This window comes from Apaloderma vittatum, unplaced genomic scaffold (genome assembly GCF_000703405.1).
Source record: "Apaloderma vittatum isolate BGI_N311 unplaced genomic scaffold, ASM70340v1 scaffold10142, whole genome shotgun sequence".
In the NCBI taxonomy this organism is placed as follows: domain Eukaryota; kingdom Metazoa; phylum Chordata; class Aves; order Trogoniformes; family Trogonidae; genus Apaloderma; species Apaloderma vittatum.
In genome coordinates, this window is record NW_009705268.1 from 3,851 (window position 1) to 30,549 (window position 26,699).

The 26,699-nt window shown below is 41.2% G+C and overlaps 1 protein-coding gene across 2 annotated transcripts; it reads left to right on the top strand.

The window, feature by feature from the left end:
* The first annotated feature begins 2,360 nt into the window (after positions 1-2,360).
* SLAIN1 (SLAIN motif family, member 1) lies at positions 2,361-25,067 on the top strand. Of its 2 annotated transcripts, XM_009865329.1 has the most exons (5): positions 2,361-2,505; positions 4,684-5,022; positions 17,758-17,922; positions 19,864-20,176; positions 23,962-25,067. In XM_009865329.1, exons 1-5 carry the CDS (start codon positions 2,445-2,447, stop codon positions 24,035-24,037), a joined length of 954 nt encoding a protein of 317 aa, XP_009863631.1. In that variant the 5' UTR covers positions 2,361-2,444; the 3' UTR covers positions 24,038-25,067. The 2 variants fall into 2 exon arrangements, with proteins under 2 accessions (XP_009863631.1, XP_009863628.1); XM_009865326.1 differs by lacking the exon at positions 4,684-5,022 and having other exon boundaries at positions 2,445-2,505.
* Positions 25,068-26,699: the final 1,632 nt, after the last annotated feature.

The following is a 26,699-nucleotide window of genomic DNA, read 5'->3' on the forward strand; positions in this document are numbered from 1 at the left end:
AAAAAACGTATAATGAAAAGATTAAGAAGAGATATTTTTTTCTCTCCAACAGTTCTATTCTATTTATAACTATAAATCTTTTTTTTTTCCCTCCCTCCTCCCTTGCATCTGTAACAGCTAGCCGATGGCGGAACCTCTTCTCTACGCCTGTCTCCTTGGCTTTTCCTTATAGTCCTGTTGCAAGACTCACCCCATATACAAATGGCTTTAATAGTCCCAGCTTCTCTAAAACCTCCAGTAAAGCAATACTAACACCTGAACGGACAGGTAATGCTTATCTTTTTGATGATTTATGGTGCTTACAAAATTGCTTGATTTAATCTAATCTTGCTAGCATTTAACATCCATACACTGTTCAGATGGTTGTATGCGGACTAATCTCAGAGGGAGTTTTTTTATTTTTTCCCTAAATGCCCTAAAATTTAGGAATTAACTAGCCATGTAGGTTATCTTCTGTGTTTTCATAGCATAGTATAGGAAAGTGATGCTAATAAATAGAGCCTATTTCTCAGTAATAATTTACCTGAGAGTATAGTTGCGACTATGTCGGCTTTGAAACAGTGCCCAGCTTTGCCTGCCCTTTACTGCTCATTTCTGCCCCACTGTGCGCCATCCTTATGTCTACAGAAACATTTGTGTGGCTGTGTGATGAAGTTACAGAGAGAATTTCTAAACAAGCCAGCAGAATCACAGCTGTTTTCAAGCCGGGATTGTTGCTGCTATCCTAGGATTTATTATATGTTTGCCACTGATTTTCAGGGGATGCAGAAGTTTTAGGAGAAATACAAACTTTCTGGGGGCTGTAAATTGCAAAGAGCTGCATTTTTCCTTCTTTGCTACAGGTATCAGGAATTTAATTTATATCTGAGACTTCTCTTAAGCTGCAGTGGTGGTGCAGAAAATAATCTTCTGGGGAAGAGGCGTTAACGTTTTATTGCTGATGGGAGCAGGTGTGGTCTAAGAAAGTTAGCATCAGTGTCACACTGATGTGTGCACAATTTTCTGTACAATGGGTAAAATCAGTGCAGAAAGCCCTATTAGGAATATGAGCACTGCAGGTGAGATACAGCTCCAGACAGCACCTGGTGTGAGTGAGATATCTAAACTCCCCTGTTAAACAGGATTTAATTTAGTCCCTTAATGAAGGCATCTCATGCTATTTGAGATACCCCAGCTATCTTGCTAAGCTTCCCGCTCCTGCTCCAAAAGGGCACAGCTGTGATTACCTCTGCAAAACCTCAATGACCATGGTTAACTTGGCAATTTTAAAAAGCAAACACATTTACTCCTTACAGTCCTTGCAAAGCAAAGGAGTCCTGTGTGTGTCCTTTTGTGTTGGAGTTATATCATTAGGGAACAGCTGAATTTAGGATGAATTTTAAGGTGGCTGCTTTGAGCAGTGCTAGAGGATGCAAACTCATGTGTGATACAAGCACGTGAGCGATGAGCCATCCTCACAGCACTTCTCACCCTGCAGGCAGTAGACCTCTGGTGAGCCAGAGGATACTCGAAAGTGATTTACTGTTCTATTTGAAGAATTTTTCTTTAAGGTTGGGCAACAGCTAAGGGCATTTTAGTTGCTTTACTCTCCTGCAGGCAAAAAGTGGAACCCAGAGCCCTCTCCAAAGGGTAGCTCTGTGAAGAATCATAGAATCATAGAATGGCCTAAGCTGGAAGGGACCTTAGAGATCATTTTAATCCAGCCTCGCTGTCGCCAGGGATGCCACCTCTCGACTAGATCAGGCAACACGTGGGGAGCAAACGGGAATCGAGCCCGTGACCTTAGCGTTGTTAGCACCACGCTCAACTGACTGAGCTGACCAGCCCCCTAAGAAAACAATGCTTTCTCTGTTGTTGCAAAATGTTCAGTCTTAATTGGTATTGTCATCAATTTTTCTGATGATTGTTAAAAAATAAAACTAAAATTTAGGTAAACGCCTCTGATTCGTATCATAGAAATCTGAGTTGTGAGCAGAAATTGGTGCGCGCTTACTTTTCAAAACAGAGTAGGGAGAACCACAGTCCCATAAGAAGGATTCAAATGCAGATGTGTTTTAGACTACACTGACTAATCTGAGCTATATCAGAACCGTGTAGGGTAAATTATTCATCGTCTGGGCTCTGTGAAGCTATTTGGGGAACAAGCAGGGGAATTCATGATCCATTACTACACTTACTACTTCTCACAAATATCAAAGCCCTTTGCTAATTTGTGGTGGATTGCACTAAACTTCTGGAAGTTTTTATCAGTTATACAGAAACTATTTTAAGCTGTCGTAACGTAAAGGGCAGACAGTCAGGAATGAAAAATGGCCAGATGTATTCATGGACTAAAGGTTATGTTTTCTCACATAGGTTACCTTTCTAGGAGCTCCCCTTTGAGCCCACAGTCATCTATAGACAGTGAACTGAGCACCTCAGAGCTGGAGGATGATTCCATCTCTATGGGTTACAAGCTGCAGGACCTCACCGATGTTCAGATCATGGCTCGTCTACAGGAAGAGAGTAGGTGCCTTTTTTCATTTTTTTTTTTTTTTTTCAGAGTGGTCTGCAGAAGATTTCCTATTAAAAAACCGCTCCAGTCTGGTCTCGGTCAGATGGATCTTGCTTAAACAGTATATAGAATGGCAGGTGGAAAAATTCTTCACTTGCTCAGAGAAGATGTGCTTTTTGTTGAGTTCAGGTTTAATAGTACTGGATCTTTAAAAACTCAGTGCTTACATTTCTCTGAATCCCAGCTGATAACTCCATAGTCACTGAGTACATTTGGATTTAGAAGATTTATGCCTTACCACATTAATTATAATAATTTCATTTCTGGGGAGGGAAGTTGCTAAAGCATGAGAAAGCTAAAAATAGGCACCTCTTGTGGATTTCTTTGCCTCTACTTTGATTTTAATAGCTGCTAGATGAATTTTGAAATTAATTTCCCTTTAAATCCTGAATTGGGGCATTTAAGTACAACATTTTGATTTGAGACTAGTGAATATGCATAAATCTGAGTTTGACGTGTTATAGTTTGGCTTGATAGTAAGTTTTGGAAAGTGTCTTTATTCATAAATAAAGGACATTTGACTTAGGAGTCACTCAGACAGTAAGTGCAGTATCTTTCTCAAGTCCTGTTAGCGTCAAGTGAGACATCAAGAAGGAAATTATGAGATGGAAAACAAGAGAAATTCAGAGATGGTGACTGAAGGAAGATGCCAGGTAATAAGCAATTAAATAAAATGAAAATAAAATGCGGACAAGAAAAGAGAGCTGCAGCAACCAAACTGAGCAGGACAGAGCAGTCGCTTGTCAGCAGTCAAACTTGCTGAAGGTCTGGAAGCACTCATTATGTTCAGCAGAGAAATTAGAAAGTGTGAGACTTTCCAAGATAGCTGAATTCGCAGCTGGCAAATGTGTGCAATCACAGCTTGGAAATTTTCTGATATTATGTGAAAGTTATTAGGATTTAAATATAAAATAATGATTGTGAGAGATAAAGGATTGCATTACTTAAATGGCAGCTGTGCTCATCTCCGTCAGAGTGAGGTTTAAAAAAAGACTTCAAGTGCTTGGCTTTGTAAGGAATCAGGTCAGTGACAAACTGGAAGGAAAAACACTCTTTTTATTCTAATCTGTGTCAGGTGTAATGGTCGTATCTCATCCTTGTAGTAGCAGCTGGTATATTTTGAGCACGTGACAGTGGTTGTCCACTTAATCCTGTGGGAAGTGGCAGTAGTATACGTGCACCCAGGCACACTCTCTTCGTGTCCACAAATAGAAACTCCCACTCGAGAGGCGGGGAAAAGCATGTTAAGAAGTTCTCGTTATGAAGCAAAGACATCTGTGAAAGCTGAGGGGCTTTTTGCAAATCTAGAAAAGTTGTTATTCGCAGCTGTTAGTGCAGTTACTCAGCTCCTGGAAACGCGATGCTCATCCCCTTTCTCCCTGTCTCCTGTGCTGCTGGGAGAAAGGGGGATGTACAAGGGATGCAGGTGTTTCCCTCTCACTTTACCCGGGTTGAACATGCTTTTCTGGGGCAGTGCTAACAGTGGGGTGGCTTTCAAAACCTGGAGTTCTGAGAAGGCAAGGGTGGGCTGTGTACTTGTGTAAAACACAGCTGTGTTACCGCTATCCTTGTCCATGAGGCTGACTGCGAGCGAGATCTAGTTCTGGTTCGGGGAGACTGGAGAGACACGATATTTATGTGGGTTCTAAGTTTAGGAAATGCCATTGTCAGCTTTTTCATTGCCTGAATAGAAAAGTTTAATAGCGATAGCTTGGAAAACTAAGAGTGACTGTTAATTCCTCTAACTGAGGATGTTTAAAAGTTAAATACTTAATACTCATGTAGTCTTTCTGTTGGCAGAGAAATAGGTGCCTCCTCAAAGCAGTGCATCTTATGTTGAGGTATCTAAGGTATCTCACAGGTACTGCAGTTTGGAGATGCCTGTGTCCTTCTTTTTTTAATTAAAAAGTAGACTTAGGGGAACTAATTCAGGTTTAGATGCCTGAAAGGTAAACACCGAAGGTTAGATCAGGTGAATCTTACCTCAGATCTTCAGCCTGGTGACATGGAAAATCCAGTTCTTGCTGTAAAATTATGTATATTTGCCTGCTTAGTTTTCAAGATTGAAATGCCTGTTAAGAGTTAATCACTTGGCAGAAGCCGAATCATCCTCTCCTTGGAATTTACAGGCCTAAGGCAAGATTATGCTTCTACTTCAGCATCTGTGTCAAGGCACAGTTCCAGCGTTTCTCTGCATTCCTTAAAGAAAGGGACGTGCGGTGACCAGGAGTACGATCGCTATAGTCTTGAGGACGAGGAAGAGTTTGATCACCTCCCGCCTCCGCAGCCTCGGCTCACCCGCTGCTCCCCCTTCCAGAGAGGGATTCCTCACTCACAGACTTTCTCCAGTATCCGGGACTGCAGGAGGAGCCCCACCTCCCCACACTTCCCTTCAAATAATTATCAGCAGCCCTACTACTCTCCTCAAGCCCAAACTCCAGAGCAGCAACCAAATAGGATTAATGGAGGTGGGTTACGTGCTTTTCTGAGAAGTGTTGGTTTGTTTTGGTGTTTTTCCTCAGTGCCAATGCCGTTTTAAAGACCATTTAAACAGCCATTTAAAGGCTGTTTTAAAGTTGTGTCAAGAGTGAAGTGCATTTAGTGTGTGACAGATAGATCAGTCTGTGAATTGTGTCATGCAGTTTAAGCCTGTGCAAATGGTTGAGGTATGTTTTTGTTAAGTAGTTTGCCACAAGATGTGATCTGTGACCTGGTCATGAAAGTCATTGCTTTAGTTTGTTTTAAAGTGCTGCAAGGATGACTACAAGTGAAGAAAGAAGAATCATCTTTTAGTGGGCTTAAAATTAGTTAGAAGAACTGATTGGGCTTTGGTGCTAGGCCTATACCTCTGCCATGTCAATACAGTAAAATGCAAAATAGGGTTTTGAGGTTTTTATTCCCTTTCTTTTTCCCGAGTTTGCTGTTAACGCAGCTATGCTGTGAATCCGTGACGAGTGCTTAAGGCAGGGGTCAACGCTCTGCTCCTGTTCCAGGTCCGGTAGGGGAGACTTAAACTGGTGGGAGATAATGTCACTCCCAAGCTATCCTGAACCACTGCTGTATTTTGCACTGTATTTGAGATGTATTCTAGTGTCTCTGGAAGATCTGTGTCTCGGTGCTTACTCAAGACGTTAGCTTCCCCTCCCTGTTGTTGCTGTTACTTTTCCTTTTATTTCTTTTTATGGTCACATTTTTTTCCCTCCTGCTGCATCTTAGCTTTCCTATTCTTTCTATCTTTTCCTCAAGCTAATTGAAAACAGTCAGTTTTCAGTCAGGTTCTCATTTGTAACATAACAGGTTACAGCTTACCCTTGGGCAGGAAAGTAAATGTATTGTTCTCAACAACACAAAGTTGCTATTTATAGAGCAGTACAGGTATGCATGTTGCTTTCCTGACAAATAAGACATGACAGGTTGGTGCCAAAAGCAGTCGCATTCGAAGTAAGACATGGCATGGAAGCATAACTAATAAGTGGCAGTATGTAAAGATGGCAGTGTTAACAGAGGATAGAGCAACATGGGTGTTTGTTGATGCAACATATGTGCCATATTTATTTTAGTATTTTTCTTGCTGGTGAGCTACAAGAATGGGATGGCACTGATGCGCTTGGCAGAAATGTTGAGGAGATAGGAGGATTATAAGGCATTTTTGGTTCAGGAACAAGGGCAAGGTGTGGTGCTGCGATACTTTTATATGGTCCCCAAATATTTTTCAATGTTTTTTTCATGTTCCATGTTAGTGGAACTAAAGCATAGGATTCCCATGTGGAAACTTCAGAAAATGCTTACAAGGCACTAAAACCATCAGACTCCTAATTTATTAACTAGAAAGTGTATAAATGTAAAAGGGCACCAATTTTGACTACCTGGTTCCCTTTTTTTCCTCAAGACCTTTGAAGTGTTGGGTCATCTGGTGTTGCTCAGAAGATGGATGTACATGACTTCTTCAGTACCTGTTTGCTGGGATGGCAGACAGTCCTGTAATAGCCAGTACCACTGTCTTTAGCAGGAATTATCTCTTCAGCTTTTTCACCTTCAGCCTATGACTCACGCAGCACTGATCCACATAAGTGGCAGATACTGATGGTGAGAAATAATTCACTGTGTTCTGTGGGCAGAGAAGGAGTCAAGTATTTGCTGTATGGACTATGAGTAGTATTGCGACATCTTCTCATCATTGCTTCTAATGATCTTAGCGACAATTTCATTGTTTTTGCAGACATGTTTTTTTCTACACATTGAAATGGAGGTAGACTGCAAAATAAGAATTTCTCTGAAGCTCAATATGACGGGTGGTGTGTTCCATGCTCTTACAGTTTACCAAGGCAGATGAGAAAGAGGGGTGTGATAGATGGAAGGGATGAACTGCTTAGTTCTGCTTTCAGTATATGTGGAAAGCATCGTCCATTATTATCAAAATCATATATATCACATGCTGGGCTGCTCTAGGCCATTCCAACAGTCTTCCCAAATCTCTCTTCCTCACTCTTCCCCTAAAGAGATCACTTAGGTTCTTTTATATGTGGTCAACACTGGCTGCTGATTTTTCTGATCGTTCACAGAGCTCTCCGTGAGTAAGTGGCATGTAACCTCAATTCTGGCACTCAGTCTGGGGTGAAAAAACAGTGCTTAGCTTTGACATAAGAATGTTTTGGCTTGGGAAGGGCCCTAAAGATCATCTAGTTCCAACCCCCATGTCATGAGCAGGGACACCTTAATGCTAGACCAGGTTGCTCAAAGCCCCATCCAGCCTGACCTTGAACACTGGAGGGGAAATTCACAGCTTCTCTGGGCAACTTGTTCCAGTGAAATGTCTCCCCCGTGTCTGCCCAAAATTAGTCCGTGTTTAGCTCAAGCACAATTTTTTGCATTTAGGAACACATAGTACGAGGGATGCTATCCTAACTGTGCTTAGTGAAATTTGTTTGCTACGGTACGCTAGCTGAGGTACTTACTCTAAGTACCTGTACTGTAGCAGATGTGTTGAAGGTGTGAAGAACTTGGAAAACTTCAACAATTCTTTGACAAGTACAACATTGGTTGCCTGATGGAAAGCACTTGCATTCAGATCCTGACTTGTGGGTGCCCACACGTGTGTGAAAGGCCCAAATCAGCTGCCCACATGCAAGCACTTAGCACCATACGAGGTACTTTGCACCCGTCTTGGCTTCAGCATCGCCGCGTGTCAGTGCTGTTTAGATGCCGTAGACAACCCAGGGCCTCTCAAATGGCACGAGGTACCTCTACGTAGACAATGGGTTGTGCAGTCGGTATTCAGTCTCTCAGTAGAGCTTATGGTCTGCTTGTTCTCCAGCCACAGGATTGTGTTTTAGGTAGGAGAGAGAGATTGTCTGGGGTTTGTGGAACCCTGGTGATACTCTGCCTGTGCTTGGAGTGAGGATACTCTCACAGATGTATCCCAGCAGTGTTGGAGGCCATAATTTTGAACTTGCACATTGTTCTTTCCAATGTATTGTAGCATATTGCTGTCCTTGCTGTAATTACAGATTCATAGAATTGCTTAGGTTGGGCAAAAAATGTTTAAAATTGAGTCCAGCCGTTCACCTAGCAATGCCAGGTTCACCACTAAATCATGTTCCTGAACACCACATCTGTGTATCTTTTAAATACCTTCGGGGATGGTGGCTTCACCACCTCTCTGGACAACCAGTTCCAATGCTTAACAACCCTTTTGGTGAATAAATTTTTCCTAATATCTAATCTAAACCTCCCCTGGTGCAACTTGAGGCCATTTTCTCTTGTCCTGTCACTTATTTTCTGACACTGCCGTGTTCTAAATTGCTGTACACGTATTTTAAAATTAAAATACCATACATCTGTTTTAAAATACCACACTATAACCCCCACTCTCAGGCCCAGGTTCTTTCTCTCACCTCCTCCCACCCACGTCTGAGTGAATAGTATCAGTCCCGTTTACTGCCAGTCCCTGACAGCTTGCTGTACTGAAAATCTCCTGGTAAACTCTAGCATAAAGTGGCAAATGTGTGCAAATATAAGTATGTTAAGATGTGAAATATGTTGTTACATGTCTTAAACAACATTTTTGCAGCCATCACCTGTGGTGTGTCCATATTATCTTTGCTAATACTCTAATAGAAAAGTTTTGCATGAAATTTGCTTCTTTCTTTTTTTTCCCATATTTAATTATATGGTGTCTTTAAATCAGCTGAATTGTCTGTAACAATGAGTAACATCAGAAAAATTCCATCTGTGAGCTTCTTAAGACATTCACATTTTCAGGGATTTTGTAATTGTTTAATGGGTCAGAAATCGATCATTAAAAGAAGATCTGAGAATAACAGGAGGTTAATCGCTTTTTTTTAGTATTTGTTACAGTTGGCTAAAGTGAGTTCATCTCGTTGGTGTGCGTTTTATAATTTATTGAAGCTTTTAATACGTTGTCAGTGGAAAGATTTGTCTTTATCCCTCTCTGTCCTTCCTCTAATTTGAAGATCACAGAATCATAGAACAGCCTAGGCTGGAAGGGACCTTAGAGATCATTTTTAATCCAGCCTCCCTGCCACCAGGAATAAAAAAAATGCGCATGATTAACAACTTAAAATGTTATTACCTCTATTATTATCAAGAACACTTTATCTTTTATCATTTCATGTAAGAAGTACCACCAAATTTCATAAACCCAAGCTATTTTCTGGTTTATGTTGTTCATAAATGTACGCTTTTTATTTGTTTTGACACAGAAGTAATCTCTTTCATTTTAACTTTTTAAAAATATGTTTTCAAATTTCTATTTGGTCACTTTATTCTTTTTGAATAGGTGTTAATACTTATGCCCTTATTACTTCTGATTTTCTGAAGCCAGAACTAACAGAGCTGTAATTCTGTGGAATCATACAGAGTACTCACAATTTACACACACAAGATACTGAAAATGGGCTTGATCTTCTTGTATTCAGACTCACTTTCCAGACTTTGAGATAAGCTTATTCATAAACTTTTAGCCTGACAGTGGTTATTTCATGAGCATTTTTATAATATCTGAAAGTTGAAAACTTTGCATTTTGCACCAATTATTCCAGTTACGGAGTTTATTGTAATGTAATAAAAAGGGGTATGTGAGAAAATATATCCATCATTGTGTTAGCAGTGCATGCAGTCTGGTTAATTTTAAAGTTTATTTTCCATTACCTTTTCCTGTTGGTCTTTAAGTTTTTAGATTGGTTGATAACTTCATAAAAAGGCTACAGATACTATTCACGTGAAAGTTTTGATTTTATCTTCTAGAAATTACTAGTTATGAGTTATTTTATTGCATATATTTCTGGGGAATAACTTTTTCTCAGGCACAGTATTATGAACATCATTGGCAGTTGCAACACCCTTGCCTCATTTGGAATGCTGCAAATGTGGGTGTGTTGTATTTTGTTTTTGTTCTTTTTCTTTAAGCAAAAACCCAGGCAGATAGAGACAAGCAGGATTTTGGGGGCAGTAGGTTGGTGATTTGGTATCAGTTCCGTATAGACTAACATAGATTTGTGTTTGGAGACATGGGAAAATGCCCATTCTTGCTGATTTACAGAGTGGTTTTCTGCTCATAATCTCTCGTGTTCAGTAAGGAAGGGAGAATTCGCTAGCAAATTGTTACAGACTTTAATTAAGAAAAAGAGGAAAAAAAACCTTATCAGCTTTGAAATTATGAGAATAGTGATCAGTGGGGACAGGGCATGGAAGGATAATGGAAAAAATCTTTAATTTGCTGTAACTATGTGTGATGGCAGACATGTGCCTGTGAAGCCAGAGTAAGACAAAGGAGTAATTCTGAATCAAATGAAGGTGTTCAATGTTAGCAAAATGTAGGTATTAATGATTGTGAAGAATTATGTCTCTTGCTTAAGTGGAAGACTTACTTTTAGGTCTTAATCTGTATTTGTGTTTTTACACACCGATGTCTGTTGTATCAACTGACCATTCCACGGATCTTTAACTAGACTCTGGTGTATTTGGGATGTCATAGATGTTATAACCATAACAAATGCAATGCAGATACTGAACTCAGGTCTTCAAAGGTAAGGAAATTAATCCCTTAAAGTGAAGTTGTAGTTGAGTCTACAACTTTGTTAAGGATTTCAGAACAAACTCTTGACTATCTACATAATGTAGGACGTAATAATATGAAGCCAAAAGGAAAAAAATTGTGCTCTTTTGTTTTGCCCGACTTATTTGTGCATGTAATACAGATAAGGCAGAGCTAGGTTTGTGGGAGAGAGTTAAATATGTGTTAGAAACTGCTAACATAGCTTGAATGGTGATACAGATTTCTCTGAGACACTACTAATTGCGGTTCATTATACCACGTTCCTTAATGATAGTGTGCATCTGGCAATGCTTGTGAGTCTTTTTGTTCAAATAAAGCATTGACAACACTTGCAGAGAATAACAATGAAAGAATAAATATATTTTAAGACATTTGACTGTAGAAGCAACTTAAGCCCTCCTTGCAAGGAGAACCTCACTGGATGAGACGTTTTGGCAAAGAGATGATGCTTATCAAGAACCGCCGCAGAACTCCCAGTTTGGCAGCCCACCAAGAGCGCACCTCTTCTGGGACGGCTTTGCTTTGAGGGCAAGGTCTTTTTGCGTGCTACGTAGACATTAATCTTCAGCTGGTGATAGTATTAGCTCAGGGAAGATTAAAAAAAAAAGAAAAGAAAAAAAAAAGAAAAATAAAAGCAGTGGAACAGAGGCAGCCACCAGCAATCCTGGGACCAGAAGACGGAAGGCAGGTGCTGCTTGTTCTGGTGTCCTGCCAGAAAGAAGCTGGGTCACTGATCCCAGGCTGCTTCGGAGAGGAAACGGCATCAGGGGAAGAACTAAGTCCTTGGAGAAAATCAAAAATGAAGCAGCTGGGTAAGAGGCAAACTATCTTTACTGTAATTTTATGGAATGCTTGACAAAGTAAGGGACACTTTTGCCTGCTTCTTGGCCCGTTTCTCACCTGTAGTGAATATGATCTGTGCTGTGGGGTGGTCTTTTCATGCACATTTTCACTTGTGGGCAGAGGACCTGGTATTTCACAGTTCTCAGTTTTTCCTGTGCTGTAGGCAACAGGCGATTCAGCATGGATGCCACACAGAGTTAAAAATATAAACGTCCAGGAGAGGATATTTTGTGTATTGTTCTGCTGCAGATTTGTGAGATGAGGACAATGTATGCCAGCTGAAGAGTACTCATGAAGTCACAAGCACATCTGTATATGCATGAACTATTCTGAGAAGGTGATAATAACCTGGAACTGATTGTTAATTCTCTTGCATGACCTGTCCTTGCGTTTTCTTCATGCTTTCAAATATCTGAATAGTACAATGTCTGTAGGTCATGCTATTACATCTCAAAGAAGACTGGGAGAGGCGAAGATATATCTGTGATTCTTTATATGGCTGCATCCTACTTAAACATCATACTTGTTTTGGCCTAGATTATAGTTGGGACTCGGTGGTGTGTCACAGTGACTAGGGATGCTTTAGAAGTTTCAGGTCCTTTGGAATTCCTTGGTAAATGAATTAATATCCACACCTTCCTAACAGAACAAGCTATAAACAACCGATGATTTTATAGGCTTGCCACTGAACCAGATTAGTGCAGAAGAGGTAGCAGAAGCTGTAGCGAATTTCAACATTCATCATAAACAGGGCTATTTGGGCAAATTACTTTTCACCTGAGAATACTTCTCAGCTCTACTTCTTCACTCCTCCTCTCTGTTAACTTCCTCATCGGTCTTATGAGAGCAAAGAGTTCTAGAAAGTGAAGATTTGCTACTAGTGGCTGGGAAAAAAAATTTCATTTTCCTCTCATATGTTTCCAGCAACTTTGTATATTCACATCTCAGCGGCCTGAAATAGTATGAAAATCACATACCTCCGACCTCCTGCCTCCATATAAGAAGCTCACAAGAGCCAGCATTTCATCTACAAAACATCCGTAAGACTCTTTTCAGTGTTCTTAGGAGGCAAACAGGTGACAGAACAAACTTCAAGAAGGAGATGAAAGAGGATGCATCGTCTGAGGAGATGAAAGCTGCAGAATGCCATCAAGACGAACGTTTCTCGGTTTTCCCCGAACACAAAACTGACCTGCTATTTTCCTTGCTTTTCAGGACCATTTATCTCAGCAGACACAAGGACGCAACAAAGAAGTAGCACAGATGCTCGATGGATGAGAATTTGCAGGCGCAGCAGCAATCTGCTGCCTGAGGACTGAAAGAATCAGCAGCAGAGCAGACTGCTGGAATGAGAAGGAACTAATGGACAGGAGGCAAAAGATGTGGCCACCCATGACACGGAGGAAATCCAAGCTACTCTGTACCTATTTTTCCTGCTATTGTAGCTGCATCTGCTGGACAATTCGAAGCACATGTCATGTCTGTGTTGACTGATACAGCCCCTGAGTGGAGAAGCATGTAGAGTCCAAGGAATTCTGCTTATACAATGTGATATGTGAATAGTATTAGAAAATTTATTCTATGCAGTGCCATCTTCCCTAGCACCATCCTGCTGCTCAGACATTTTTTGCCAAATGCTGTAATGTTGACCTAGGGCTTTAAAGTGTAGGCTAGGGCTCCAAAATTAAGAGTAGCTATAGACATCACATATTCACAAATTTTCTGCCCCTCCAGGCCAAGGACTGACAGTTTTCGTTCTGGTTTGCAAAATCATAGGTATTTTGGAAATAAGGATAAAAAGAGGCTGAATAGATGCTATTGTTTGCATCTCCAGGACAGTTTTGGAAGCCTGATAACTGTTTTATCATTGTCATATCAGTAATACGTGGTGGTTTGACCCTGGCTGGAGGCCAAGTCCCCACCAAAGCTGCTCTGTCACTCCCCCTTCATAGATGGACAGAGAGGAGGGAAATAGAATGCAAGGCTCATGGGTCAAGATAAGGACAGCTTAAAAAAACAAAGGCAAAGGCCACACATGGAAGCAAAATCAAACAAAAATATTATTTTCTACTTCTCGTCAGCAGGCGATGTCCATCCACTTCCCAGGAAGCAGGGCTTCATTATGCGTAGTAGTCCAGGAGACAAAAGTAAAGGAGTGCCCCCCTTCCTTCCTCCTTTGTCTTAGCTTTCATTGCTGAGCAGATGCCATATGGTTTGGAACATCTCGTTGGTCAGTTTGTGTCAACTGGCATGGCTGTGTCACCTCCCAAAGTCTTGCCCATCCCCAGCCTGCTGGTGAGGAGGAAATGTTGGAAAACCACGTGGTACTGTGCGAGTACTGCTTAGCAGTAGCCAAAACCTTGGGGTGTCATCAGCACCTTTCTAGTTACAGGTAGAAAGCACAGCACTGTTAGGGCTGCTGTGGGGAAAAATTAACTCCATCTCAGCCAGAGCCAGGATGTGACATTAATAATTGCCACCTGACTGAACCACAGTGGCAATCCCCTTGCTAATGGCCATTGCTTTCCGCTTGTTAGTGTCAGTGATGAGCCACTGAAGCACAACTCTTAACTCCTTAATTAATGATTGCCCTTAAACTGGTTCTTTATTAGGATTTGGCTGTACTCTAGTTTCCAGGAACTGAAACCTTGCATTTCCTTTTCCTGCACTGAACACCTCCCTGTCTTACCTCCAATACTTCTACTGTTTGCTTTCAGAAACACAAAAATAGATTGTATTTAATTCACAGGAATATTTAAACTGTTCCCTATACAGCAATTGTTTTCTATGTCAGACCATCTATGGTAACCTAAAGTCAGCCTTAGTTAAGATGGAGAAGAAGAAGATCTCGTCCTTACAGAACTAGTGTGCATGTTACAGTGTCAAGGGCAGGTAGGCACTGGTAGCTGGGACTCAAGACATGAAAATATTAGAAATGCTGGACCTTTGAAGTGCAAGGATGTTTTTTAACAATGTGCAAGTCTCCACCGTAAGAGATCTGTTGGAGTGTGTTCAGAGGAGGGCCACAAAGATGATCCAGATCCAGGGGCTGGAGCACCTCTGCTATGAGGATAGACTAAAGGAGCTGGGATTGTTCAGTCTTGAAGAGAAGACTCCAGGGGGACCTAATAGCTGCCTTCCAATACCTGAAGGGAACCTACAGGAAGGCTGGGGAGGGACTTTTTACAAGAGTGTCCGCTGACAGGACAAGGGGAAATGGGTTTAAGTTGATGGAGAATAGATTTAGATTGGACCTTAGGAAGAAATTCTTCAGTACGAGGGTGGCAAGACTTTGGAATAAATTGCCCAGAGATGTTGTGACTGCCCCCTCCCTGGAGGTGTTCAAGGCCAGATTGGATAGAGCCTTGAGTAGCCTGATCTAGTTGAGAGGTGTCCCTGCCCATGACAGGGAGGTTGGATTAGATGAGCTCTAAGGCCCCTTCCAACATAGGCCATTCTTTGATTCTGTACCAGTGGTTATCATGAGGACTGGTCAAAAAACAGATGGAGTTTTAGCCTTGCTGTGACTGTGTTTGCTTGGAGTTACATAGGCACTGCATGTATTGAAGTTACCGTTAGTGACTGCTAATACCTTGTATAGATAGAATTGTACTGTCACTTCTTATTACTCATCAATTGTTAGCAGCTTAAGGATCAGAGGAGCTCATGATGGTGCCAAAAAGGTTAGGTATATTTATGTGGATTGATAAACAGAGATTCCTAAGTCAAGTTTATTGTTTCTGTGGACTGAACTTGACCTGTGCAAGGTAGGAGGTTGTCCCAAAACAGCAATTCCAAGCCCAGTGTGATGTGTCATTCCTGTGCATAAATCCAAAACATCAGTCTTGAAATGCCCTGCTTGCCATCGGAGAGAGCAGTCGTAGCTGTGTGTTAGAAGACAAGCATACCTCTGCTTTCTGTTACAGTGTAAGAACTGGAGGCAGACATCTGCCAGACTCTGGAACCTAGGGCAGGGCCAGGAGCTGGTGACCTCCATGCTGACCACAGTGCCAGGAGAAGCAGAGCTGCCTCAGCAGAGTGCAGCACTTCTGCTCCTGAACCTGGCCAAGAGGCCAGTATTAGTGGCGTTGTCAATGACAATTTAACAAATGACCCATTATTTCCCCACAGCAGTGCTTTACTGAAGTCTGTCACATCACCGGAGCTAACTCAGACCAGATCATTCAGTGTGTGCCTTTCCACCCCTGCCAGTCTCTTCTGAGTGTGCAGAATTGAGTCATCTCCCTTTGGCTCCGTGGAAGACAAGACCAGAATAGCTTCACCTTAGATTACCTAATGCTGCTGTTGTTGGGAAGTCTTCTTGAAATGTCAGGCTTGGTTTTTGGCTTCTCTCTCCAAGTGAACTACCTTGAGTGGGTGTATTGGGTTTGCCTGGCTGGATTTTTGGTGCAGGGGGGTGCTGCAGGTGCACCTTCTGCAAGAGAGGCTGCTAAAAGCTTCCCCTAATCTGACAGAGCCAATGCCAGCTGGCTCCAAAGAGGGACCCGCTGCTGGCCAAGGCTGAGCCTATCAGTGATGACAGGAGAGGAACGCCTCTGTGAAAATGTATTTAAGAAACGGGGAGAAAGAACTGCACCATGCAACAGCTGGCAGAGACACAGAGGAGTGAGAATATGTGAAGACACCAAGGTCAGTGAAGAAGGTGGGGGGAGGATGTGCTCCAGGTGCCAAAGCAGAGAGTCTCCCAGGTGGGGATGAAGATCATGGTGAAGCAGGCTGTCCCCCTGCAGCCCGTGGGTGTGACGAGGTGTAGATGTCCACCTGCAGCCCATGGAGGACCCCACACCAGTGTGGGTGCATGCCTGAAGGGGGCTGTAATCCTGTGGGAAGCCTGCGCTGGAGCAGGTTGCTGCCAGAGCCTGTAGCCCACAGAGAAAGAGAAGCCCATGCCGGAGCAGGTTGGCTGGCAGGACTTCTGTGACACCGCAGAGGACTCCCGCTGGAGGAGTTTGCCCCTGAAGGACTGCACCTCAGGGAGAGACTCACACTGGGGCAGTTTGTGGCAAATTGCCCTTGTGAGAGGACTCAAATTGGAGAAAGGTGTGTGAAGATTGTCTCCCGTGAGAGGGACCCCACAATGGCCCTGGGGAAGTGTGAGGAGTCCTCCCTGGGAGGAAAAAGCAGCAGTGGAAACAACATTGAATGAACTGACTGCAGCCCCCCTTCCTTATCCCTGCGCTGCTTGCGGGGAGGAGGTGGATGAATTGGGATTGATGTGAAGCCCGGGGAGAAGAGAGGGATAGAGGAAAGGTGTTATTTTTTTAAGATCTGTTTTTATTCCTCACTACTCTTCTCTGATTTGTTCTTTAATAAATTTAACTAATTTCCCCAAAATTAAGTTTACTTTGCCTAGGATGGTAGATGTGGGTGATCTCCCTGTCCTTATCTCAAACCATGGGCCTTCGTTATATTTTCTCCCCCTGTCTGGCAGAGAAGGGAGGGTGATAGAGCAGCTGTGTGGACACCTGGCCACACCAGGGTCAAACCACCACAGTGGGGTTGCAGGTGTCTTTTGCCTTCTTCGACACTTGTCTTAGCTGTTGAACCTGGACCAGAAACATTTGCAGCTTTCTTTTTGTGAAAGGACCACAGTTCTGGAAATGGCCACCAATTCAGGCATCACAAGTAGGGTAGGAGGGAGAGAACCACCAGATCTTAAAATCCTGATGTCGATCCAGGGCTCCAAGCATCTGAACAACAGCAACAGGTTTTGCTCGTGGCCACCTGCAGAAATGTAACATGCTAAAAAGGTTAGGTCAGGAATGGAATTTTTTTAGCCTCTTGTTGGCACCTGAAAGTGAGAATTTAGTCACTTAGGATGGATTAATCTCACCTGTCTTTAGACATTCTCTGTGTCTGAATCCACCTATGTCTGGATTTTGTCACTGCAGCCTTGTTTTTTATTCATTGCAAGGAAAACAGGCACATTTAGGGCGTGATTCATCTGACCTACTTTACACATTTACATGAAACTAATCCTTATTATGATACTTCAGTGTTTAAATCCTTGGGATTTCAAAAGTGTACTGCGTATTGGTGTCTTTAAAGTTATTTGTGAATAATCATGCTGTTAAAATAGTCAGAAGGGTTCGATTAGTAGTCTGACAATAACGTGTTCATATTCTTCCTGCAGGGAAAAAAAACTTACTTTGTGTTGAAGTAATTTGTTTTAACTCTAACTTTCTGCAGAAATTATGCAGAGGCTGCTCGTGTTTGTCGGAAATTCTGACGTGACCACGGATGTCATCTTCTTTTGCTTTAGATAAACTTCGAAGGAGCATGCCCAACCTCGCTCGGATGCCAAGTACCCCCACCATGAGCAGCAGCTCTGGTTTTGCCAGCTCTCCAGTCGCTGTGAGGAACAGTCAGAGCTTTGAGTCCAATTTGCAAGGGGCAAGTAATGGGATTTCAAGGATGCAGTCATGTAGTAAGTACCTGTGTTTTTTGGCTGCGTGCAAGGAATCTGTGGAGTCGTAAAATAACGTGTCCCAGTCACTGATCCTCTGCTTTATGAAACATTAGAAGCGGTCTGTATTCCTTTTGCACCATGTTTTAATGTAAGTCAGGATTTTCAAAGTTTCTATTTTGGAAAGCAAATTCTGCCCATCTTGTTACACAGTACTGAGAGTTTCTCCATGTCCCTTTTTTTTTTTTCTTTCTTTGACCATTCATTTTGTACCAGCTTTAAAACTAAAGTTATAAGAATTGGTACTGGTATTATAGAAGTACCAATAATGCAATTCATTCATGTAAGCTAACATTTTTAGTTTCGATTCTAGAATTGAGAACTGCTTTTCTTGGTAATTCATACAATGCTGGTTTTATGGTACCCTATATAAATACTGTCTTAAAATACATGACCTCTCTCTGAGGTCTCTTCTGACAGAGAAGTCCTCTTGCTTTCTTCTGAGAAAATGTGGTAAACAGAGGATTATATCTTCAAGTACAGTATACTTATTGAGTGGAGAATTAAAATGACTCTGTAATTAGTGTAGTTTAGGTGACTTCTTGAGGGGGGGATGAAAGGAGTATTGATCTAGTAGATGTTGAATCATTAATGTAGAACATGAACAAGATAGACCAAGATCCAAACCCATCTTTTCTAGCGCAGAGGCTGAGGTAGTACTCTGAGAGAAAATGGAAAAAGTCAATTTCTTTTAATACAAGCAGGAGAAGGGATTTAACTTGTGCCTCCCATGTCCTGTGAGATTTTGGGGGGAGAAGTTAGCAAAGCCTTTTCCTGTTGGTGTTTTCTTTTAGAAAACAGAATTTATAACAAAATTTATAACAAAGAGAAAGCAGAATTTATAACAATGTCTTCAAAGCTATTAACTTGCATCTTTTCTGGAAAAAGTACTTGACTGCTTGTTTTATTTTTGTCCTGTTTGAATAGGAGAGTGGAAGTAGTTGCTCAGGTTCCCACTTGAGTTTGCATGGTAGTGCATTGAGAGTTTAATTTTATTTGCTATTTTGGAAGTACTTATTTCTCTGGGTGCTTATGTATGTGTGTATATAAAATGTGACTTTTCTGAAATACTTGCTTGAAAAATATCTCTAGTAAGTGGCTGTGCTGGGGTATATAAGGACCTGTGATATAAGAGCTCCACAGCAACATATTCCCAGTATTGTTTAATTGAATCGCACATCTGTATTTTCTCCCATGTCTTTAAATGATTTTAAGATGTTCTTTTTCAAAGATTTGAAAAAAGATTGGCCTATATGTGATATGCTAGTTTGTGCTTCAGGCTTTTGACAATTTGCTTTTGATAGGTGGACCCGTGAAATAGATGCGTGTCTGATGTACACTAGAGGGCAGAATTGTGTAGAAAATCTATATATAAAGCTCCTGGAACCCATAGCATTGATTTGAAATGATGGTTTACATAACATTAGTCTTAGAATATGCTGCTATAATCAAGATCTTTTTATAGCCTCTTTATTGTTTTTAGACATAAAGCTTAGGTTTCTGTGATGTTTTATGATGCTTTCGTGCAAAAGATGTGGTTACTGCTAGCAACCTTTCAGAAATCTAAACAATCTAACAGTAATTTAGCAGTTTCTTCTGTTTAAAGCACTTGTTGCATAGGTGGAACTAGTGTGCTTGGAATGGCTAATGAAACCTCTTTGAGGGGAGAGAGAAGGGTAAATATGGAGTGGGATGGAGACAGAACAGGCTATTTGTAGTTCAGTGCAGTGTTACTAGATGCAGTGTTGGATCCAAGAGATTTTTCAGCAGTTTGTGCATAGCAAGTAAATTGTATAATGATGTGTTTATCCCTATAGAGTTCTGTCTCGAAATGAGCATTACTACCTGGCCTTGTCTGCTCCATGCTGACCTTGTTCCTTCCTTTTGTACCTTTCTTTACAGTTCCATCACCGGGACAGCTTCAACACAGAGTTCACAGTGTGGGACATTTTCCAGTGTCTGTCAGACAGCCTCTCAAAGCTACTGCCTACGTAAGCCCAACCGTACAAGGTAGTAGTAGTAGTAGTAGTAGCAGCAGCAGCAGCAGCAGTATTCCGGTGTCCAACAACTCACAGTTATATTCTAACACTGGGATCCCAATGCCAAACAAGACTGCCAGTCAAGGGATTGTAGGGCGCAGTGCTCTTCCAAGACCATCGCTGGCCATCAATGGGAGTGGCATACCCAGAAGTAAAATTGCACAGCCAGTTCGAAGGTAAGAGTTAAAACAAGCCTCCTTCCCTATGTGGATGGCTTTGGCTTAGAGTATGGGTTTGATTTTTTTCCTTCCAACTATGAAGGTTGGCTGTGAGGGAGAAGCCTTTCTAGCTCCTAATGCTAAGTCACCGAGTGGGTAAAGATTTCTTTCCAGAAACAGTGATGAACAATGCCTGATGGTAATTCTTAGTGAGCTGTAATATTGATAGAATATATTTGTGTATCATCATGGTTTAAACATGTAAATAAGAATGGATTGCTATCTCTCAATAAGAGATCAAAACAAATGGCAATCTCACAGCATTGACATACATGACTCGCCACTGTCTAGACTTGTGCCAACTGCTATTTCACTGTCACAGGATGAGCAAATCTTAGGAGTACCCAGATAGGAAGAGTTGCATCCCTCTTGTTGTAGATGGCAGTAGGCTGTAAAAACACAACGCGCAGTGCTGTGAGGAAGGAAATATCTTGGATAGTACAGTCTTGAGTTGAACCAGCATCTTTTTCAGTTCCAGCTGGGAGACAACGGGTAAACAGGAAATCCTGAAGTATTACCTACTTGCAGTGAGCTATACTGTTAAGCAAATGCATTTTTGCACTTTTCCAATAAGGTTTTATCTTCAAATGTTGTGGGGTTTTTAGGGCAAGCAATAAAATAAGCTTGAGGTAAGAGACTGTTTTAATCACCTTATCACAATTGGGAGTTAAATTCTTAGCTGTGTGTCCTGTGATTAATAAGTAATTGTTTCTCAAAGAGAAACTTTTATCAACTTATGTCAACTCTTGAACTACTTATTCCCATCACAGGCATCCGTCTTCTTGTGAGGGCCTGCTGTGTGACCACCTGGTTTTCTTTTGGATGAACTGTTGCTGTTTGGCTCTTACTATTTTTATGCTTTTCACTGAATCCAGAATAAGTTCAATCGCTCACATTCTCTCTTCGCTTGAGTTACTTGGGGATTACACCGATTTCATTGACAGATTTTGACCAACTGCAGTGAAACTTTGATAAAGAGCCGTCAGGTTTCTTCTTTGATGAAGACTGTACCATGAGATTTCTATTATAACCTCCTTTGCTCTCTGCTTGAACTCTCTCTGAGTTCTTTATAGAAGTGGATTTTCCTTTTTTTTTTTTTCCCTTTTTTTTCTTTTTCGTTTTTTCCACTTTATGTTCTTCTCAGACCTCTTAAATCTTTCATAGCAACATATAAGAAAGAGATTTTCTGGACCATGAAGACTAGTCCTTTGCTGTTTTCTAACTTTTCATACAACAGACAATATTAAGAAAAATAAAATTAAGATGTTTCAGTAGGAGGATGAGACACTGTACTCTCAGTGCTGTTTTTATTAGAAGATGATTTAAATCAGTAACAAAGCTATTTATAGTCCAGAAGGTCTGGGCTCCTGGTTTTTTACCTTCAAATGTGTCTTAGCAGCATCTTAGGTTGCTGCAGAGCCACACCCAGTGATCTTTGGTGGTGATGATCACTGCGCTATGGGAATGACAAGTTACAGGAATCTATAAGCACAAAGGGATTGGAGCTCAGCCTACAGTTCTTTAAGACCTTCATTTAATATAATCTGGGCACACAGATTAAATAAAGGCAGTTTTGGTTCATATGATTGATTGTTGTTTGGGTTTTTTTTGAAGGAATATAGCCAGACTTAGATAGATGAGTTACTGGTATTTTAGTTGCTTAAAATAGTTTGTTAGAGACTTCATATAGAGCCTGTGTTAGGAAACTTGAGTATTCTACTACATTGGATCAAGCACAGGGTGAGGGAATGGTATTGAGAATTTGAAAAATTAAAATAGCCAAGATAACCAACTTGGCTAAATACTCTTTTTCTCCTTGCCATCAGAGATTCATGCGTTTACAAGCAGCATAAAGAAATTATATCTGTACAGTCCCATCTCTTCTGAGACTTACAAGTGAGGCAGCACCTTTTTTTTTCTTACTGTTTAATGGATCCATGCAACCTTCTGCCCTTTCCAACTCCATGCTTTGGGCTTCTTGCAGACCCCTACCTTCCAGTCCTCCACTTTCTATCCTTACACATTGTGAGGGGCAGATTCCCGTGGGGCAGAGTGACCCGGGACCCACAGCCAGGCTGCCCCACAGTGCCCACCCAAGAGCAGCGTTGCTGGTGACCGGGGTCAGCCGACAGTCCCAGTTTCCAGACAAGTCCACAGCGACGAGGCAGGTCCCACCTAAAGCCAGGAAGTCAATCAACAGATCCAGAGACTGGATCATCCTAGGTGTCAGATGCAACCATGGCAGCAACGTGAGCATGGCTCCGGAGCTGAGGTGGGACTACAGACCCTCCAAAACTCTGTTGTCTCTAACCACGTGGCATCATACTGGCAGCTTGTGCCTGTCTGAAATGGTTTTCAACACTGACGCATTTTCCTGTTCACTGCCCTGTAGCAGAGACTCAGCTCTGGATACACAGCAAAATTCTTACACTTATTTTCAACTTCGTTAATCATTCTTTACTTTTGCACTCTCTGTGTTTATTCTTGAAAATTGTTAAACATACTTTGCTCTTTTTCCTTCTGGAAAAAAAAGAATGAAAGCAACAGTTGCAGAAAACGGCAGAGATGGGTCATGTTTTATGCCTCAAGTTACCAGATTTATGTCAGAGATAAGTGATGCTCCAACAAAGTGGAGATGCAGAAAAGCAGCTTGGCTGAACTTTTTTTGCCTAAGTGCAGTGGTTTTGCCACTGAAAAAGCAGTTGTAGCAGAGAGGTGAGAACCTGCTCTGGTAACTGCTTTTAGCTTAGTGACTCTGCCTGCCTTACAACATACCTCTGCCTTTGCCAGCCAACGGCATTTGGAAGGGAGAGGAGGCATCAGTAACTCACAGAAAAAAAAGCTGAGAAGCATGAGAACAGGGCTTGAAACCTGGTTTTATGTGAAACGGTTTCCCAGAATTGAGACGCTTTATTTTCAGCAAATTCTGGTGGAACAAAAATATGTGGTTGCGTCAAATTAGAGAGTGAGTTGGCAGTTAGATCGAGTCAGGTGGTAGTTTTTCTTTAATCTTGTTTGAAACAGTTGCCTTGGTAGTACCTGGTGGGTTTGGAAGATGGTCAACAAGCATTTTATGATAACTCCTCATCGAGACACGGCCCGGGTGTGAGGGTGGGGGCCCAGAGGACGGCGAGTTCGCTGCAGGAGCCTGTGGTGCTGGGAGTGATGATTCTCTGACCCTGGCTGTGGGATGGAAGCACGTCATCATGTGTCTTGGGTAAAGAAGGTCCGGAGCAGGGCTTGATAGAGTTCTTCAACCAATAAGATGCCAAAATTCTTTAGCACCTGCATGGCTTTTTTTATGAAGTGCTGTGTCCTTTTTTTTTTTTTTTTCTGAGCATGCTAAACACAACAGCTTTTTGGAGAATATTTCCTGCTGCTGTGCACAATGACAAAAATGAGATTTTATTGGCTTCAGCCTGAGAAATAAAATCTTCCCATTTAGAGGGGTGTCATGTATCATGACAATTATTTGCCAAATTCCTTTTTACAAATCTACTACCCTCTTAAGACTGGTAACAGTAATGGGGTCTCATTAAAGGTAGCCTTAATTTCGCTTTACATAAAGATCTATGTAAATAGATCTTTACATCTGTGTTAGTAGGGAGCCGGAAATGTACCAGAGCGATGTGTCTAAGCGCCATTGTCACTGGAGAAGTAAATTATGTTTGTTATCTTGAACTTTCACGTGAAATATGACGTCCTTTGCTTTTTTTTTTTTTTTTATCATTTGGTTAATACAGTTTTCTTCAGCCTCCAAAGCCACTTTCGTCACTCAGCACGTTGAGGGATGGGAGCTGGAGAGACGGCTGCTATTGATGAAGGATGCCCATCAACAGTGGAAGATAAATAACGTCGATTTCATTACCCAGCTGGCTGGGTAACAATGATTTGGGAAAGGAGGGTCATACAGTATTATTTCCCCCAGGATTTTAATGTGTAACCATCCATAATGCAGTGTCATTTTTAAAAAATGAACATCTTACCGAACTAAATATTGCACTTAATGAGTTACCTGAATAGCTGCGTTGTTACCAGACTAACAACGGCAGCGTTGGCATTTGGAACTGAAGAAAGTATTATATATGTGCAAAGTACCAGAATATGTCCTTGGAAAGAACTAGGAGATAATGCTTTCAGGCAGCTTTGCCATACTGAAATTCCAAGATTATTTATTCAGTGTAAAGGCATCGTGCATTTTATTTTGAATTTGGGGGTACTTATGTACGTGCTTGAATTTTTTTCTAGTGTTTCCAGTACATTTTATTTTGTATACTTAAGTTCATTTAAACTTGCCTGAACCTTGAACAACAGAGAGATAATTTAACTTTTCTGTGCCATAAATAATATTTTTGGGGTAATGTACTTTTTTAGCGCTAGGAGCATATCTTACAAAATCACACCACTGGCAATACAAAGAAAGCAGTGTATTTATGTTGCAGAAGCACACACAAAAAAAGTAGCATTCACTGGAAAGCGCCATCCAGCTGGGTCAGCATGGTTTCTGTTGGTCTTTCACCATTTGTTCAATTGTTAATTTATTGTCCTAGTGTTTTGTATTTAAAATGGCAGCATAAGTCACATTGCACTTACAAAGATACAGTGATCTCTAAAACTGCAGTTGATTTTCAGTACTTTATTACAAAGAATAAAATTGTAATGTTTTATTAACAGTTGCTTATGGAAAATGAATTTTAATGCGAATAAATCTTTTTGATAGATCTTTTACAAAATCCAATTGCACTAATCAATGCTTTCTTACAATGGCATATGACTTAATATTTGATTACAACTGTGTATACGGCTGTTTTGGAATGTTTCAGAAATAAAGAATCTATTTCAGCAATAATGCTGTTCTTTAGTGTGCAACATAAACATTGTTGGAATTCAGCAAATGGCATCTACTTGGCTCCTGAAGTTTTTATGACTTAGCAGTTACAAAGATTACACTGGATTTTTTCAAATAGTAACTAAGTTCATCTGAAAGTTTCTGATTTTTTTTAAATGTATTATGAAGCCACAGTATACATAGAAGACACGATATTTTTAAATCAATCTTATTATGGTCTTAAGAATTTTTTTTCAATTTAATCTTCAAATTCTGCAGGTGCAAATGTGACTTGCAGTGGGAAACAGAGATTGTATACCAAGTGAGTCTCTTTCACTATGGCACTGAATTTGCTCTCAATTTTGCTCTAAATTTGCTTGAGGACCTGCTTTTCTTAAAAGGGCAAGTTAAAATGAAAAATAAAGAAGCAGCATTTAGTGGTGAATAAAACCGTCATTACACTGAGAAGTGATTATATAGCAGCAGCCCAGTAGTATCCCTACATAGTATAACATTGTTTAGCAGAGATAAAGGATCTAAAGTGTGAAAAGTAAATAGTTTATTTCAGTTAAAATCCATTTTTTCCAAGAAAAGCAGAACTGTTGAAGAGGGCATCAAGAACTATTCCGGCAAGGAAATTATCTCTGCGCAGGCAAGTATTTTAGCAGGGCTGTGCCGAATTCATCTTGTTCAGAAAAAGCTTTTAACTGGAAGTAGTTACTGCTGGTTAAAGGGCTCTGTCATTTACGGACAGTCTCTATTGCCTTGATCGGTTTATCTTGCATACAGACTGATTGTGGCAGGGGTACTTTGCCATTTGCCTGTGACAGGGAGGGCTACAGAACCTCCCAGAGTAATGAACTCTCCTGGTTCCTGGTGTTAGGGGACCAGCATGGTCTTTTTCATTAAAAATGGCTAAGCATCGTGGCAGTGATTAACTTCTGCTCGTTGCTGGCCATACCAGCTCTGGTCTGAGCTGTCTCCTCACTCTGTTCCTTAGTGCTGGAATTTTATCCCTGTTCTTCCATTATCTGGAACATGAGAGCGCCACGTTACTGTTGATTTTTGAAACAGTTGGAGGTAATGTTGAGTTGTACACTGGAGGGCAGTATATGCTTTGAAAAGGTTTTATTTTTAGTAGCTAAAGCTTTTCTGTTTTCCAGGCTTTTGCTCTGAAACCAGTGCATATGTTTGTTTTCAGTGTTGTTTATGTATGATGACAACACGTTAAAAAGAGGTGCCCAACTGCTTGTGATTTTGCATTTTTAAATTTCACACTACAAAATGTGTCGTGAGCAGGAGAGCCAAGCATTTTTGATACAGTGAGCTTAGAGAAGATGCAGTTGTTTTTCTGTCTTTAATCGTCCTCTTCCCTTGCAATACAGTCTTTCATCATGTCCAGATTTGGTAACCTCATAGCTTTGCTGTTTGAAGTGTTCTTGTCAAATATCTGTCACACATCAAACTTTAGGAGGAAACGCAGGTGGGAGCAGCTTGAGCTCTTCACTGCACTCAAAGAAGCAACTGAATCAGTCTTTTTAGCCATGTGCTGTGGTGCTGCTGCTGTTTGCCTGTAGCTGAAGGAGCTGGTTGTCTCACTTGAGAGCAACATCAACAAACCAGATTACTACTGCACGCTGCCCGAAGTGTCAC

What these genes read in the sequence shown, in the direction of transcription:
- SLAIN1 (XM_009865329.1), top strand. Translation starts at nt 2,445, where the DNA reads ATGGGTTACAAGCTGCAGGACCTCACCGATGTTCAGATCATGGCTCGT. An exon ending in ACCAAATAGGATTAATGGAG is followed by an intron (nt 5,023 to 17,757) that starts GTGGGTTACGTG and finishes CTTTTGCTTTAG; the next exon opens with ATAAACTTCGAAGGAGCATG. An exon ending in ATTGCACAGCCAGTTCGAAG is followed by an intron (nt 20,177 to 23,961) that starts GTAAGAGTTAAA and finishes TGGTTAATACAG; the next exon opens with TTTTCTTCAGCCTCCAAAGC.